The 14478-nt window shown below is 39.5% G+C and overlaps 2 protein-coding genes across 2 annotated transcripts in view; one reads left to right on the forward strand and one right to left on the reverse strand.

Moving 5' to 3' along the window:
* LOC148759288 (uncharacterized) overlaps positions 1-7097 on the reverse strand; it is a 32927-nt gene extending 25830 nt beyond the window's left edge. The window contains exons 1-2 of the mRNA XM_088795004.1: positions 7041-7097; positions 6506-6940 (exon numbers count right to left, since the gene is read on the reverse strand). Of these exons, the coding sequence (XP_088651130.1) occupies positions 6506-6940; positions 7041-7097 (492 nt within the window). The remainder of the gene's footprint in view (positions 1-6505; positions 6941-7040) is intronic.
* Positions 6903-14478, forward strand: part of MOB1B (MOB kinase activator 1B) — a 48977-nt gene continuing 41401 nt past the window's right edge. Inside the window, exon 1 of the mRNA XM_019757098.3 lies at positions 6903-7109. Coding sequence (XP_019612657.1) covers positions 7096-7109 — 14 coding nt within the window. The 5' untranslated portion in view covers positions 6903-7095. The remainder of the gene's footprint in view (positions 7110-14478) is intronic.

A 14478-nucleotide genomic window follows, 5' to 3' on the forward strand; every position in this document is an offset into this window, starting at 1 on the left:
CATCTTCTGAAAAGTTCTAAAAAACTGGTTTCTCAACAACAAAAATCAGTATCTATATCATGATGCTTCAAAATACCAAAAGTGGGTTAGCAGTGATGAGTAGGGGGGTAGAAGTTTTATCAAATTATGCTGTTTATGAATATAACAGGGATTTAAATGCCAGGAGTAAATACTCTTCACGTCTGAATACACAGGATCCAATTCTAGGACCACGAAAATAGGTGAGGTCCCTGTACTATACACTGACACACAACGTGCACCTTTCCTTCCTGACACCGATACAATTTCTAATTTTGCTTTTATTTGTTTGATTGCCTATATTTACCAGTGACCTACAGGATTCATGATAGCAGGGATTATATTGTTTTTTGCTCACAGAGTCTCACAGTAGATAATACTCATTGAATGGGTAAATGAGTGATTTGCACCTCATCATTCCCTTAAATCATTCTTTGCACAAACCTCACCTTCAAAAGAAAGGACAGCTTTAAGGGGAGGGTATCGGATTAGGCTGGGATCAGTGTAAGATTACTTCTTCCCTTGTAACACATTAAATAAGAAGCTTTGTGTTTTGATGCTCTATGGCTTTTAGTGATAAATGCATTGGGAGACACCAAGCTTCATGAACGAAACTTTTATACTTCCATTCTTTTCTATTATGTCAAAATAACGTGGCCTTAAGAAGCATTTATAGCCATATATTGGTTTGTCTTTAATGAAGCAAGATACAGAATTAAAATCTAAAGAGCATTGATGAGGGTCAGGCTGAATTGCTAACTATATTCAGTGGGATTGTGTTGCACGCCACAATTTATTTAGAATATATTCATTTTAATTTAGGTCATCCTGGGAAAGGGGGAAGGGACACGGACTTTACTGAATTCAGATTGTATTGACTATGTGATCTTGAGCAAATTACATACATAGCCTTTCAGCATTCGTTTCCTTATCTATAAAAGGGGAAAAATGACACCTAATATCAACCTCATGGGGCAGTGTAAGGGACAAATGAAATAGAGATAAAATATATGAAAATAGAGAAAAATATGAAAAATATATGGGCCAGAGTGACTGGCCCATCAGAAACATTCAAGAAATGGTAGCTATAAAAACAATTTTATATAATAAACTAATTTGATGGAATATAATTACATTGATCTAAATATTAGATCAATATAATCTAATATTGGTTAGATATATTAATCAATATTATTTAACTAAAACACTCTGCTTTTTGTCAGGTTACTAAGGATTTGTTGCCCAGGTCTACCTTTTTCTAGTATTTATTATTGTTCAGGTATCTATCCTTTCAGAGTCAGATCATATTTCTGAATCAGAAGAGAATAGCTACTCAAGAAATACTGAAGCCCAGAGTTAGTCATGGGGTTTAAATTCAGCGTTTCTTCTCTCTGGCATTAATAGCATTTGCTTTTAGTTTTATAGGTACAAGAACATCTTTACATATAGGTAGAAAAAGCTGGCGAATGTGAGGGGAAGGGTCTGTATCAGCACGTTTTAAATCCCCATCCTTAATGACATTTCTAGGCCTTTTCAAAAGGAGACCTGCTATTTGTTTGTTTTTCTTTTCATTATGGAAAATTTCAAAACTAAACAAAAGTAGATAGCACAGTATAATGATTCTCATGTATTTATCACCTGGCTTCAACAGTTATCAGCTCATGGCCAATCTCGTTTTATCTGTACTCCAACTCCCCCTTCTACATTAATCTGAAGTCAGTCCCTGGCATATTATTTTATCTGTAAATATTTCTAAATATTTATTTCATACTTATAAGTAAAAGGGCTTAAAAAACATATCCACACTGTCATCACCACAATTAATAATCAGTCTGTAGTATCATCACATATCCAGTGTTTAAATTTTTCAGTTGTCTATAAATGAAATGAACATTTGTTATTATTCTTTCTCAGCTTGCTTGTTTGAGTCAGGATGCAAATGTGTCCACACTTTACAATTGGTTAATAATGTCTGTCATGCGGGAGACCCCACTTGCTGTGCCATGTGTCCTGCGGGGCGGCCTGCAGGGTCTCTGCTCCCGCTCCCCACAGAAGAATGCAAGACACGGTGAGGCCAAAAAGGAACACCCCCGGAGCCATAGGTAGAGGAGTCATACCACTATAGTCTCGCTGGCGGCTGGGTTGGAGACACAGGAGGCAGGAGCCACATGATCCGCAACCTGCCCGTCCACTACTCTGCAACCCACGACCCGCATTCCACCGTGTTAACTGCAGTCCGCGTTTGCTAGCTCAGCCACCATCTTCTTGCTAGCCCGCATTTCCTGCTAGCGTAGCCACGGCAGTTATATTAGTGGCCAGTGGCTCACTGGTTACAGCTGACAACCAAATAGCCACAACTGATGGCCATCCAATCACAGTTGATGGCCATTTACTACCCAAGTGAGCAACCTTCCACATGAGGGCGAGAGCCTGGAAACTGCACTCCTGGCTCTGTCCCCACAATGTCTCTTGTTTCTTTTTTTTTTTTTTTTTTTCTGCCGGGGGAGAAAAGCTAGGTTAACGAGACTCAATACACATTTGACATAAAGATCTATCTTTACTAGATACATGTCCCTTAGCATAAATTAAGGACTAAAATCTTACTCCGGCTCTGCCTAGAATTTTCCCTTCTTATAAAACACACAAGGAAACAATGGTGTTAAAGCAAGTGCTTCTGGGAGAAAGGGATGTCTGTGAGTCTTGTTTCTTTTAACCTCTGGTTTTTCCTTCAGTTCTATTTTTCCCTTGAAAGTCATTTGTTGAAGAAATTGGGTCCTGCATAGTTTCCCCACAGTTTGGATTTTGCTGATTGCATCCCTGTGGTGTCATTTAACATGTTCTTTACCGTATTCTTCTGTTTCCTGTATTTCCGATAATTTGGTAAGTTTGATCTAGAGGCTTGATCAGATTCAGGTTCTATTTTGTTGGCAAGACTTCTTCGCAGGTGATGATATGTTCTTCCATCAGGGCACACATTAAATGTGGTTGTCTCTCTCGTGATATTAGCAGCCACTGGTAATTAATGCCCAGACCCATTAATCTATTAGGGGTTGCAAAAATGGTGATATTCTAATAATAATTCAATCACTCCTACTTCATTTTTTAAAACCAAAATCCTTCTATAAGGAGAAAATTTCCCTTATTTACTATTTTGAAACTTGGCTTTAACGAGTGTTATTTTATCTGGGAGGGGAACATATTAATTAAAACATTGGAAGTGATTAATTTGTCTGATAAAAAGGTAAGATGAATCATTTTCTTTGAGACTGCAGAAACCCTCACCGTGAGGGAAAAGGAGAATATAAATACAGCTGAGGGAAAGGAGGTAAATGGTGATCAGAAACCTGAGATATCTGGGAAGAGAGGTAAAGAAAGAAGAAACACAGATGCTTAAAGGTAACACATTGTTAAGTCTATTCTTATCTGGCATGAAAATTCCTATGTGGAAGCCTATTTTATGGCTTCAAATACTATTTACTTACTGAGGACTCTTGCACTCATACATGTAGTTCAGATATCTCCCCAGGCTTTGCACAGTAGTCAAAATTCTACCTGACATCACTACTTTGATGTCTAAAAAACATCTCAAAGATAACATATCTAAAATGGAACTTTTAGTTTGTTGGTTTCACCTTGAGATTTTTTTCTATCATTAATGACACTACCCTACACCAAATCACAACTGTTGAGAAACAACTGGACTATTACAGTAGTCTTCTGGCTTACCTTCTCACATGTCGGCCCCTCTGGTCCATTCTCCACAAGAAGGGAGAGTGATCTTTCTAAAATGTTAATCCAGGATCATGAGCTGATAATTGTTGAAGCTGTGTGATGGATTCATTATAATAATTTCTTCCCCTTTGTGCATGTTTGAAATTTTCCAAATTAAAAAAATAAAAATGTTATTCAGATTATTTTATTTCATCCTTTTATTATTTTACTTCTCTGCTGACTTTTCAATGCTTTTAGAATAAAATCCAAATGTCTTGCCTAGGTCTGTGAGCCCCAGCCTACCCTGTCTATATGTCCAACCTCATCTGATACCACTCTTCTTGCTCACCCTGCCCAGGTCATCACCTGTCAGTTCTAAGAGCACTTTAAGCTCTTTCTTATCTTAGAACATTCGTACTTGTTATTCTCTCTACCAGAAAATGCTCATCTCTTAACACTCTGCAAGGCTGGCTCCTTGTCTTCCTTCAGGTCTCAGCAAAAATATCACCACCTTAGAGAGGTGTGGGGACAGAGCCAGGAGTGCAGTTCCCAGGCTCTCAGCCTCATGTGGAACAGTGCTGGCTCGGGTAGTAAATGGCCATCAACTGTGATTGGATGGCCATCAGCTGTGGCTAGTTGGCCATCAGCTGTAACCAGTGAGCATTTTTGGCCACTAATATAACTGCCGTGGCTATGCTAGTAGAAAATGGGGGCTAGCAAGTAGATGGTGGCTGAGGTAGCAAGCGGCGGAGTATGGGTTGCAGATTTGCAGAGCAGCGGATTGCTAGCAAGTGAGATTGTTTGGCAGAGACAAGTGGATGGTGGGTTGCGGATAGTGTGGCTCCTGCCTCCTGTGTCTCCAACCCAGCCACCAGCAAGAATATAGTGGTATGACTCCCCTATCTATGGCTCCGTGGGTGTTCCTTTTTGGCCTCACCATATCCTGCGTTCTTATGTGGGGAGCGGGACCAGAGAGCCTGCGTGAGTCCCTGTCACATTATCTTGTTTATTTCATATCTTATCGCAATTTATAATTATCTTGTTTGTTTATATTTACATAAATATACTTATTTGTTATGACAAGAAGAAAGGAACTCAAAGGAATATTTAAAGATATTTGAGAGCATATACCCACTCTGATTCTATTCTATTCATGTTGTAATTCTAATACTTTGAAAAATTAGTGGATAGAATACAAATTTTAAGAATCTTGCTTCATAAATAAAGATTTATAAACAAAATAAGATTTTGATCAGGAGAGTAACTTTTTGAAATTGAAGTTTTAGGAATGGAGTGGTATGAAATGTAATAGGTAAAGGGGAAATTGGAATTAGAAATATCTATTTGAATATACTCTCACTCTGATTCTAGATTTTACAATGTTTTTGAAGTGCTGAATAATTTTAAGTGACAGTCATTGTTTGATTTAAATGACTAACCTCTGGAATTATAGTCTGTATTTTTAGCATGACACCTCTGTCATTTTTAGGACCAATATATTTACTTTTTATGAACCGTTAATTTTAGGCAGCTCTCCTAGAGGTATGATAAAGAACTTATCGGGTATTTTGCAGATTCTGTCCTCTGCCAGTCTTCCTGATTTAGTGTCATAGGATTCATCTAAATTGGGTTAGAACAAAAGCAAAGCTGCATACACCAGCCTTCCAAATCAGGGAGCTGATGGGAACTGTCTGCCCTTCACTAAAGAATGCCCTGGGCTTGACAGAATTTTAGAACTGGGAGATATCTTAGAGATCATGTAATAACCCAAGGCCCTCACTGTAAAGAGCATGAAACTGCTGCTTTAACAGGTTAACTGACTTACTCTTCCCAAACATAATTTCCTAAGCTGGTAATTCAACTTTTTCTTTTAGAGAAGACCCTTAAAGAATTACATAGTAAGTCAATAACTTATGAAGATCTGGAACACAGGGCTTTTATGTCATAAACCCATTATTTTCATTATGGGTTTCATTAAGATAAATCCCCCTTTTCAGCATCTTTTGAGCCTTTAAGACTTCTCAAATTATTCTAGTGACCTCTGTTGTTCCTATGATAGTTTCAAGATTTTAATATTTTCTTGTTTTTAAAAATGGTGATTTACCAAAATGTCAAACTGATAGTGAATAAACTCAATAGAACACATTTCATATTGGCATCTCTTTTAAGTCTATTAGCTCAAGGTGGGTTAATAGCTACACATAATTTAAGTTTTGTTCAGATTCTTTGAAAAACTTGTGGATTTGATGGGTGTAATGAGTAGAAAGATGAACATATCTTCTGTAAAATAAATGGCTACCCACATTGATAATGCTGTGGTAGGCTGGTCATCAGTGGCAACACTGATTAAACATTTGTGGGGCCCAAGTCTATTTTAAACCACTAGGCACTATGGTGACCAAATCATTTTAGAATCTAGAAACCATTCAGTCCCCCTGATAGAGGAACCTGCATTTCACATAGTTAATGTGCTCAAGGCAAGGCTTTATAATCTATTTAATAATGCTCCACATACCTTGAATATATCACCACAGCAGTTTTCCCAGCTGCTGATGACAGCCTAACTTGCCTGTTCAGTGATGGACCCTGACCGTCTCCTAGTGTTCAGGGTTTTAAAATAAATAAAATGACAGGGATCTTGAAAACCCATTTAAATCCTTTCCTCTCTCTGGCAGAAACACATCCTGACCATTCCAACCAGATGAAACTGCCTCCTGTTTTTATGTACTAGCAGGGAGTCTCCATAACCTTCCATCAGGCTTTGCCCGGCACTCACAGAGGGCAGAATTCTGGTGGCAATTCCATCCCTCACTGCAGGACCCTGACATTCCGTATTTGAAGCCCACGTCTTTCCTGACCGCTGAGAAGCAGCTCGGAGCTCTCTGCCACGGCTCACCAACCCGGCGGACAGGCCTCGATTGGCCTGGTGGCTGCAGCCTACTCGCGGGGCGTGGTCCGGGGCTGCCAAGGTGTCCAGAACGTGAGGGTCCGGAGCCGCAGCCGGAGGGCCCGAGCGGGGACGCGTTGCTCTCGCGAGAGTTCGCGGGGCGGGGGCGAAGGGGTCTGGAGAGGAGGCGGCGAGGGGTTGCTCCACGGCGGCCGCGGCGGCTGTTCTCCAGAGCGAGCGGCCTTTTCCCCGCCTCCTTTTCCTTCCCCTCCCATTGAGTGATTCAAGCCGTGCGCTTCCCACTTCCGCCCCCTCTGCCTGCCACTGGAAGTAGCGAAGCCGAACAAGTTGCTGCGGCCGAATAGCCGGCGCTCCCCTCCTCCTCCTCTCCTTTCTCTTTTCCTCTCCTTCCCTGGCTGTCGACGTCGTCGCCCCGAGGCCTCGCGACTGCCGAGCCCGCAGCCCACGCCGCGGCCGACATGAGCTTCTTGTTGTGAGTAGCCAGGCCCCGCGCGCCGGCTTTGTTCAGGCGATCTGGGCCGCGGGCCCCCGCCCGCCTTGCCCCGCGCTGCCCGGATCGGGTGTCCCGCCGGTGGGTCTCCGGGAAGCTGCCCCGAGCGCTGGCGCTACCTGACCCTGACCGCCGCCGCCTCCCCGGCCCGCTTCGAGCACGTGTGGAATCCACCAGAACGCAAGGAGGCTCCTTTTCTCTGGACCCCAAGTCCCGACAAACCCCGGCTCTGGTGTCCACAGTTCTCCATCACCCCAACCTCTCCCTCCGCTCTTCTCGTGGGCTTGTTTGCACGCTCTGCGTAGATACCTCCTACTCTCTAGCATGACCCATATCCGGACTCGTACCCGGTCTCCTGTCTGTCTCGCCTGCCCATTGCTTTTTTCTGGGTCCCAAGCACAGAAGAAGAGCGTTGTACTTCTCCCCGTCACTCCAGGACCCTTTTAACGTCCCCTCTTAGGTTTTAGGAGTGGGCAGTTGGGGTGACCAGTCCTGTGGATGTAACACACTTAACGTGGCTGTTTACGGGTCAAGATCCCCTGGTGACAGCCTGAGGTCTTGAGGTCTAGAGCAGCTCCTTGCTTCCCTAAGGCTTGCTTCCCTGAAGAATACGGGCTTTATCTGTTCAGACAGCCACCAAATAGAGTCTGGGTAGTGTGTCTTGGTTTGATTAAGTCCACTGGGAAGTTGTTTTTGCAAATCATTTGTAAATGCCAACTTGACGTCACATTTAGTGCTGGTTGTTAGTTCACTTATCGTTTTTTTCCAGACGTGTTGGGGGCGGGGGTATGGGCCTAAAGATGGAATGGCCAGATGAGGGTATAGAGAGAGGCAGCAGTAAGGTCCTCTGAAAACAGGGCCTTACACCCTGGGGAGTTCGTCTTTTGAAGGCTTCCTTGTGATTCACCTATGCTTAATCTGTGGTTTAGAAAGCTAATAAAAACACGAAGATGGAAACCCACCCCATACACTCCTTTACTGTTGTGGAGAAAATAGCATTTAAAGATTGTTTTCTGTTCTGAGTCTCTTCCTTCCCCACCTCCCAAAAGGTTTAGTCATCACATTGGCACCTGAGTCCTGAGAATTTAACCCTTATTTTCACTTGCGCATACGTATGTAGAATATTAATCCTTTTTAGGATGTTTAAGCAAAACTAAGTCATCAAAGAAGGCTAACCGGCAGGTAGACTTGCTAATAATATTTCTAATATGCATAGAGTGACTGGTGGGCCTGGCTTTTGTCATCCTACCTAACACGTTTGAGCTTCTGAAACCTCTTTTTTAGGCTCATCCTGGAAGTTGATTCTGAGTTTGTCAAGTGGTGATAGATGAGAGAACTGAGTGACTTTATGAAAGTCTTTGTATCCTATTTTAGTTTAAATCAACATATCCAGACGTCTCAGCTTGAAGCTTCTCACTTTGAGTGTATTTTACATTGCTGATGTTTGGTTTCTTCAAGAACTTAAAAGCTATCTTCGAAATAACAATGTAGGTGATATCTGTGACTGCTGTTGATGGGCTTGTGTGTTTTGGAACTAGGCTAAATTGGCTGAACCAGGGAAGAACCTTATTTGGCCGAAACTTGGGGATGGACAAAGTTTGAGTGGTATTTTCTTAATACAAATACTATAGTACTCTATTTTTACATGTCTCAGTATTTAATAATTACAGAAATGCAATGGATAAGTTCATTTTCTCCTGAAGCACATTTAGCTAACAAATATCTTGACATAACTAATATACTCCTATGTAGCGCATTAGAGGCTTTGTATTATTTGGGCCACAGTTTTTCAGTCAGGTCACACGTAGTAGTTAATATATACTCAACATATTTAGCCTGACAATCCAAAAAAGTTAACATTTTTCGTTTTGGTTTGTTTCTACTAGTAGTTTAAAATCTAAAGTGAAGATCTCATAGAAATAATTGTCAGAAGTGAAAGAACAAAATTTTGGTTATTTCATCTTTATTATTTGGTATAGTTTCCTTAGTATTATTTCTGTAACAACAAATGAGCAGAAAAAAATAAGAGCTGCAATTTTGGAGTTAAATAACAAATACGTTCCTCCAGTTCTTGGAAGCTTACAAGTAAGTAAGTCTACTATAAATGGATGGAACCGAGGAAATAAGCGCAATATGTGATAGGGTTATAAAGGTGATGACTCATAACTCTTGGGAGCTTTAAAACAGAAGGAAAGAATTTTGGTTAAAAAAAGACATCATTTATTGTGCCAGGCACTGATGTGGGCACTGGATATCATTTGTGAACAAAATGGATAAAAATTCTTGCATTAGTGGAGCGTATATTCTAGTAAGTGAACATAAACATCAAACATTGGTAAATTATATAATATGGTAGGAGGTCTTAAAATGCCATGGAACAAAGTAGAGTAGAGTAAGGAGGTTTTTGGATAGGGTGGTGAAGTAGGTTAGATAATTCCCCGAGGGTGTCCAGATCATCTGCATTAGTGATACCTTTGTGTAGCTTTTGTACAAATGCTCAGAATAAATTTGCACTGCATATGTGGGTCTGACCAGGACAGAACTTTGGTTGTGCTGCAGATTGGCCCGTGTATCTTCAAATTAAGCTAAATTCCCAGATGATGCATACAGGAACTTCACAGGAACCTAATTTAACTTTGTAGACTCAAATCTAAACACCACCTCAGCACCTGCTGTGTGCTAGGCATTGTACAAGATGTGGGACTACAGAGATGATAGTTTATTAAATAATCATCTGTAATAGATGCGATACAGTCATGGGGTCCAAAGGATATGGAGCAATTTGTTCTATTTGGGCTGGAGGAACCTTTCATGAAAGATGTGATGGCTATTTAACGGAAGGTATAACAAGAATTCTCTAAAACAGGACGGAGAAACAGGAGATTTCAGTTAAAGGAAACAGCATGGAGGCATGAAATTGCCTGTGAATTCTCCATTTTCAGGTTTGTACTAGAGGCTGTAGAATTTTGAAGCTAGATGGGATCTAGTAACATAGCTTACTCACCATTTTTGCTAACGTGACAAAATCACCAACTTTAGGTTACTGGCTTAATTATTGGCCTGGGTAGAATTGGATCACAAGTCTCTTGACTTAAGGTTTTTCCTCGCTTGATTATTTTATACATATGAAATTCAGGGAAATTTAGGATCAGAGTGAGCTCTTAACAGTCATTGTAAAGGTGTGTTGAGTGTTCTTTATGTTTCTAGCACTTTTACATTACAAGTCACTTCTGGCTGATGGAATCCCACAGAAACATTTGACTTGGAAAAGACCAAGATGTAATGTCCTAATGGAAGACTATGTGGTTGGAACAGAGTTAAAACAAATTTGATTAATTTTAAAATGGAAGTCTGTTGGAAAGGTTTAGGGATGTGAATGAATATAAACCAAGTTTATTTCTATAAAGAAACAAACAATGAGATAGGCTGAGGAAGAAAGGAAGGAAATATTTATTGAGCATTATGCTGAATAACTCATTTGTCTTTTCAAAAGAGTAGCAATTTAGGAAAGGAGACAGGGTTTTAGTTGTGTTTAATGTGTCTGTCTCTGTCTCCCTTTTCTACCTCTTTTATCTCCCTCCTTCTTCTCCCCGCTACCTTTTCCCAGCATGTTTGTTTTCTAGCAAATGATTTAACTGAGTTTAGTGTCTTTACCTGTAAAAGATGCTGCTGCTGCTGCTGCTGCTGATGATGATGATGATGATAGCTGGCTAAATGCTATGTGCCAGGCATTAAGTGCTTTAAATCATTAACTCAGTTCAATAACTTCCAGGAAACCTCATTTTACAGGTGAAGAAACTGGCAAAGAGGTTAAATAATTTGTCCAAAATTGTATAGCCAGTCAGTGGTGTAGTTGGCAGTGTAGATCCAGAGAGCTTGCTTCGTATCGCCTTATCTATAATTGATAAAATTATATTAATATAAAAAGGTAGCATTTAGATAGGTCTTGTTTTTAAGAGAAATCTTCGGTTACTAGGTATTAATATTGTACTGCTGGGATTATTTTTAAGGGTCACCAAGAATATAATAGTGGAAGAGAAAATAGAAACCTTTAAATCTAAATAATACTTTAAAATTATTTTTTATTTCCATTTTTGTGTAAAAATAATACACGTTGGAGAAATCACAAAATACTGATAAGAAAAGGAAGAAAATAAAAATTACTCATAATCACACCTTCAGAGATAACTTTTGTTTTTGCAGCATAACTTCTTAATCTTTTCTGTCGCAGTTTTGTTTGTGTGTATTTAAAAATATACGAATGGATCCCTACTGTACATAGACCAGGTTTTTCATTTGTAAGTCAGTAGATATACTTCTGCAACTTTTTTTTAAAAAAGATTTTATTGGGGAAGGAGAACAGGACTTTATTGGGGAACAGTGTGTACTTCCAGGACTTTTTGTTTTCCAAGTCAAGTTGTTGTCCTTTCAATCTTAGTTGTGGAGGGCGCAGCTCAGCTCCAGGTCCAGTTGCCGTTGCTAGTACGGGTAACCTTGTGGTTGAGAGGACGTCCTCCAACCAACTGAGCCATCTGGGAGCTCAGCTCAAGGTGCCGTGTTCAATCTTAGTTGCAGGGGGCGCAGCCACCATCCCTTGTGGGATTTGAGGAATCGAACTGGCAACATTGTGGTTGAGAGCCCACTAGCCCATGTGGGAATCGAATCGGCAGCCTTCAGAGTTAGGAGCACGGAGCTCTAACCGCCTGAGCCACCGGGCCGGCCCTGCAACATTTTAAATGGCTGTTGTCCAAGTGTTATCTTAATAGTTTTGTTATCTGACAACCCGCTTTAATATGTTAGGCTTTTGGTGGGGTAAAGGGAGTGAAAGTAAGTATGGTCATATTTGCAGAATTATACTTTTGGGAATTGCAGATATGTGGCTAGCCTTAGTTTACTTTTCCCATCTGATAGAGGATTACTTTTGTTTTATATTACTGAGTGCAAAATAATTACTATGATTATTTGATCATTATTGACTTCTTTTTCCTTGTTGTAGTTGCAAAGTTTCTGTACCTTTGGAGTTTCTGATACATGAAAGCATATGGAATACTTCAGTTGTATATTTGATTAGGAGTATTGAGGCTGAATAGCTATGTGTTAACTTCTTGAAAAAAATGAAAAAATAGTACCCGTTAGGATGTTAATTTGTGCCCTATAGAGAACTTTTAAAAACTCTTCTTCTCACATTTCCATTTTTTAAAATTGAGATGTGATTGGCATAACATTATATTAGTTTCAGGTGTACAACTTCCATTTTTGTTTTTTGATCAATTAAGTAATTTAAGGCCATCTTTTACAACATATTGGATTAAATTATAAGTGTAGCTGTGAAATCTACCTGTTCATTTGCAGAAATGATTTTCAAATTTTATTTTGAAACATTTTCAAATTTTTAGGAAGTTGCAAAGAACAGCACGAAGAATTCCTACATAGTCTTTATGCAGAGACCCCATTTAGTTTCATCAGCTGCTGCAGTAATGTCATCTTTAGCAAAACGATCCAGGCATGAACCATGTGTTACATGTAACTAGTTTTGTGTCTGCAGCCTTCTTCCAACTGAAATATTTCCTCAGTTTTTCCTTGACTTTCAAGACATTTACATTTTTGAGGATTACAGGTCAGTCAATTCGTAGAATATCCCTCAGTTTGAGTTTGTCTGATGTATCCTTGTGGATAAACCTGATTAAGCATTTGGGCAGAAATATCACAGAAGTGATGCATGTTTTTCTTACAGCATCTTATCAGGTGCATATAATGTATGCTTGTCATTATTGGATGTGATTCTTTGATTAAAGGTTCAAGATTCTCTAGTGTAAAGTTACGTCTTTTTTCTCTTTGTAATTAATATTTTGTGGGGAGGTGTTTTGAGGCTATGTAACTGTCCCATTTCTCATTCCATTTTCATCCAGTAGCTTTACTGTCCCATGATGTTTCTTGTCTGAATTATTCCTATGATGGTTGCCAATGTTTTAAATCTATCATTGCTTTTACATTTTCTTGACATTTTTGTTGTATGGAAGAACTTAATCTTTCCATTTATTTGTTTATTTTTTTATATCAGTAGGGGCACATGGATTCCTATTTTACTTAATGAGTTATAATCTGTAACTACCATTATTTATTTTGGTTTTCAAATTGTCTCAGTTGTGGCTAGTGGCATCCCTGTCTAGCTTCTGTGTCCCTTTGAATTGCTCCTGTCTTTCTCTGAGCATTCCTTACTGGCACAACCATGTGCTCTAGGTTTATCTTACATATTTTCTCTGCCCCAGCCCTGGAACTGGCTGTTTCTCTGAGGGCTTTGATTCTGTTCTGTGGAGAATAGTATTTGGAAACCAGAATCTAGGTGATAGGTGTGCACATTACTACAGATGTGTTGCTGTTCCAGGCCCTCTCATTGGACAGTGCTAGAAAATATATATCTATATATATCTATCCATATATTTTGAATGAGTTTACACCAGTATCTGCAATTCTGAGCCAGTAGCACAAGGATCCTTCTAACCTCCTTCCTTTACATATTTTTTACTTTCTTCTTTGTCAGTGAGAAACCTGACTCTTATTATCCTCGATATACTTACTTACCCAAACCTCTGTATATAGCCATTTTCCAAACCCTATCTGGCTACCCTCCTGTGGCTCAAGAACAGCAACCGTTACTGTTGACCTGAGCATGTGTGGGCCTGCTGCAGCCATATTAAGGATGAAACAGGCTGTGACTCCCACTGTGTATAGTATGAGTGTGACAGCAATCTAATTTTTTTTCCTATGAATCCTGTGCTTAGGACCAGTACCTCAGAGATATTGGGAGAATTAGAGATACTGAATATAAAAGGCCTAGTTCAACAAATTTTAGTTATGTGCAGTAGTGATACCTAGCTCATTATCAATATCTCAACAGTTAATAGCTATGATTGTTAATAGCTATTTTATGTAAACACATTAATCATTTCTGATTACTGAAATCAGAGCCAGTTTCTGTGGGTTATATGTATCAGTGCTACTTTGATTTTCCAGGGAGTTTGAAGAAAAAAAAAATGAGTTTGAAGATAAGCAAATACTATTTGGCTAATAGTTAATAGTCTAAGTCCTTCATAGCCAAGTACCCTTATTATTACTATTATTATTTGAAAGGTTGAATTTTTCTTTATTGCTACCATTATCTTTCTGCCTAAGTCCTTCTGTTGTTCTGAAATTGAAGTTTGATGAGAATAGTTTAATATCTGTAGTGTTGGATATTAGAAGGAATATGTTTTGTGTGTTTCTTTGTAGAGATAGATAATGCTATAACTTAAATACTTTCTTAGTATTCAGTTGTTAACATGGAATAATGAAGTAGGAGCAATAGGGGTGA

The sequence above is a fragment of the Rhinolophus sinicus genome, chromosome 1, assembly GCF_057876585.1.
Source record: "Rhinolophus sinicus isolate RSI-liver-muscle chromosome 1, RSI-T2T, whole genome shotgun sequence".
NCBI classification, from domain to species: Eukaryota; Metazoa; Chordata; class Mammalia; order Chiroptera; family Rhinolophidae; genus Rhinolophus; species Rhinolophus sinicus.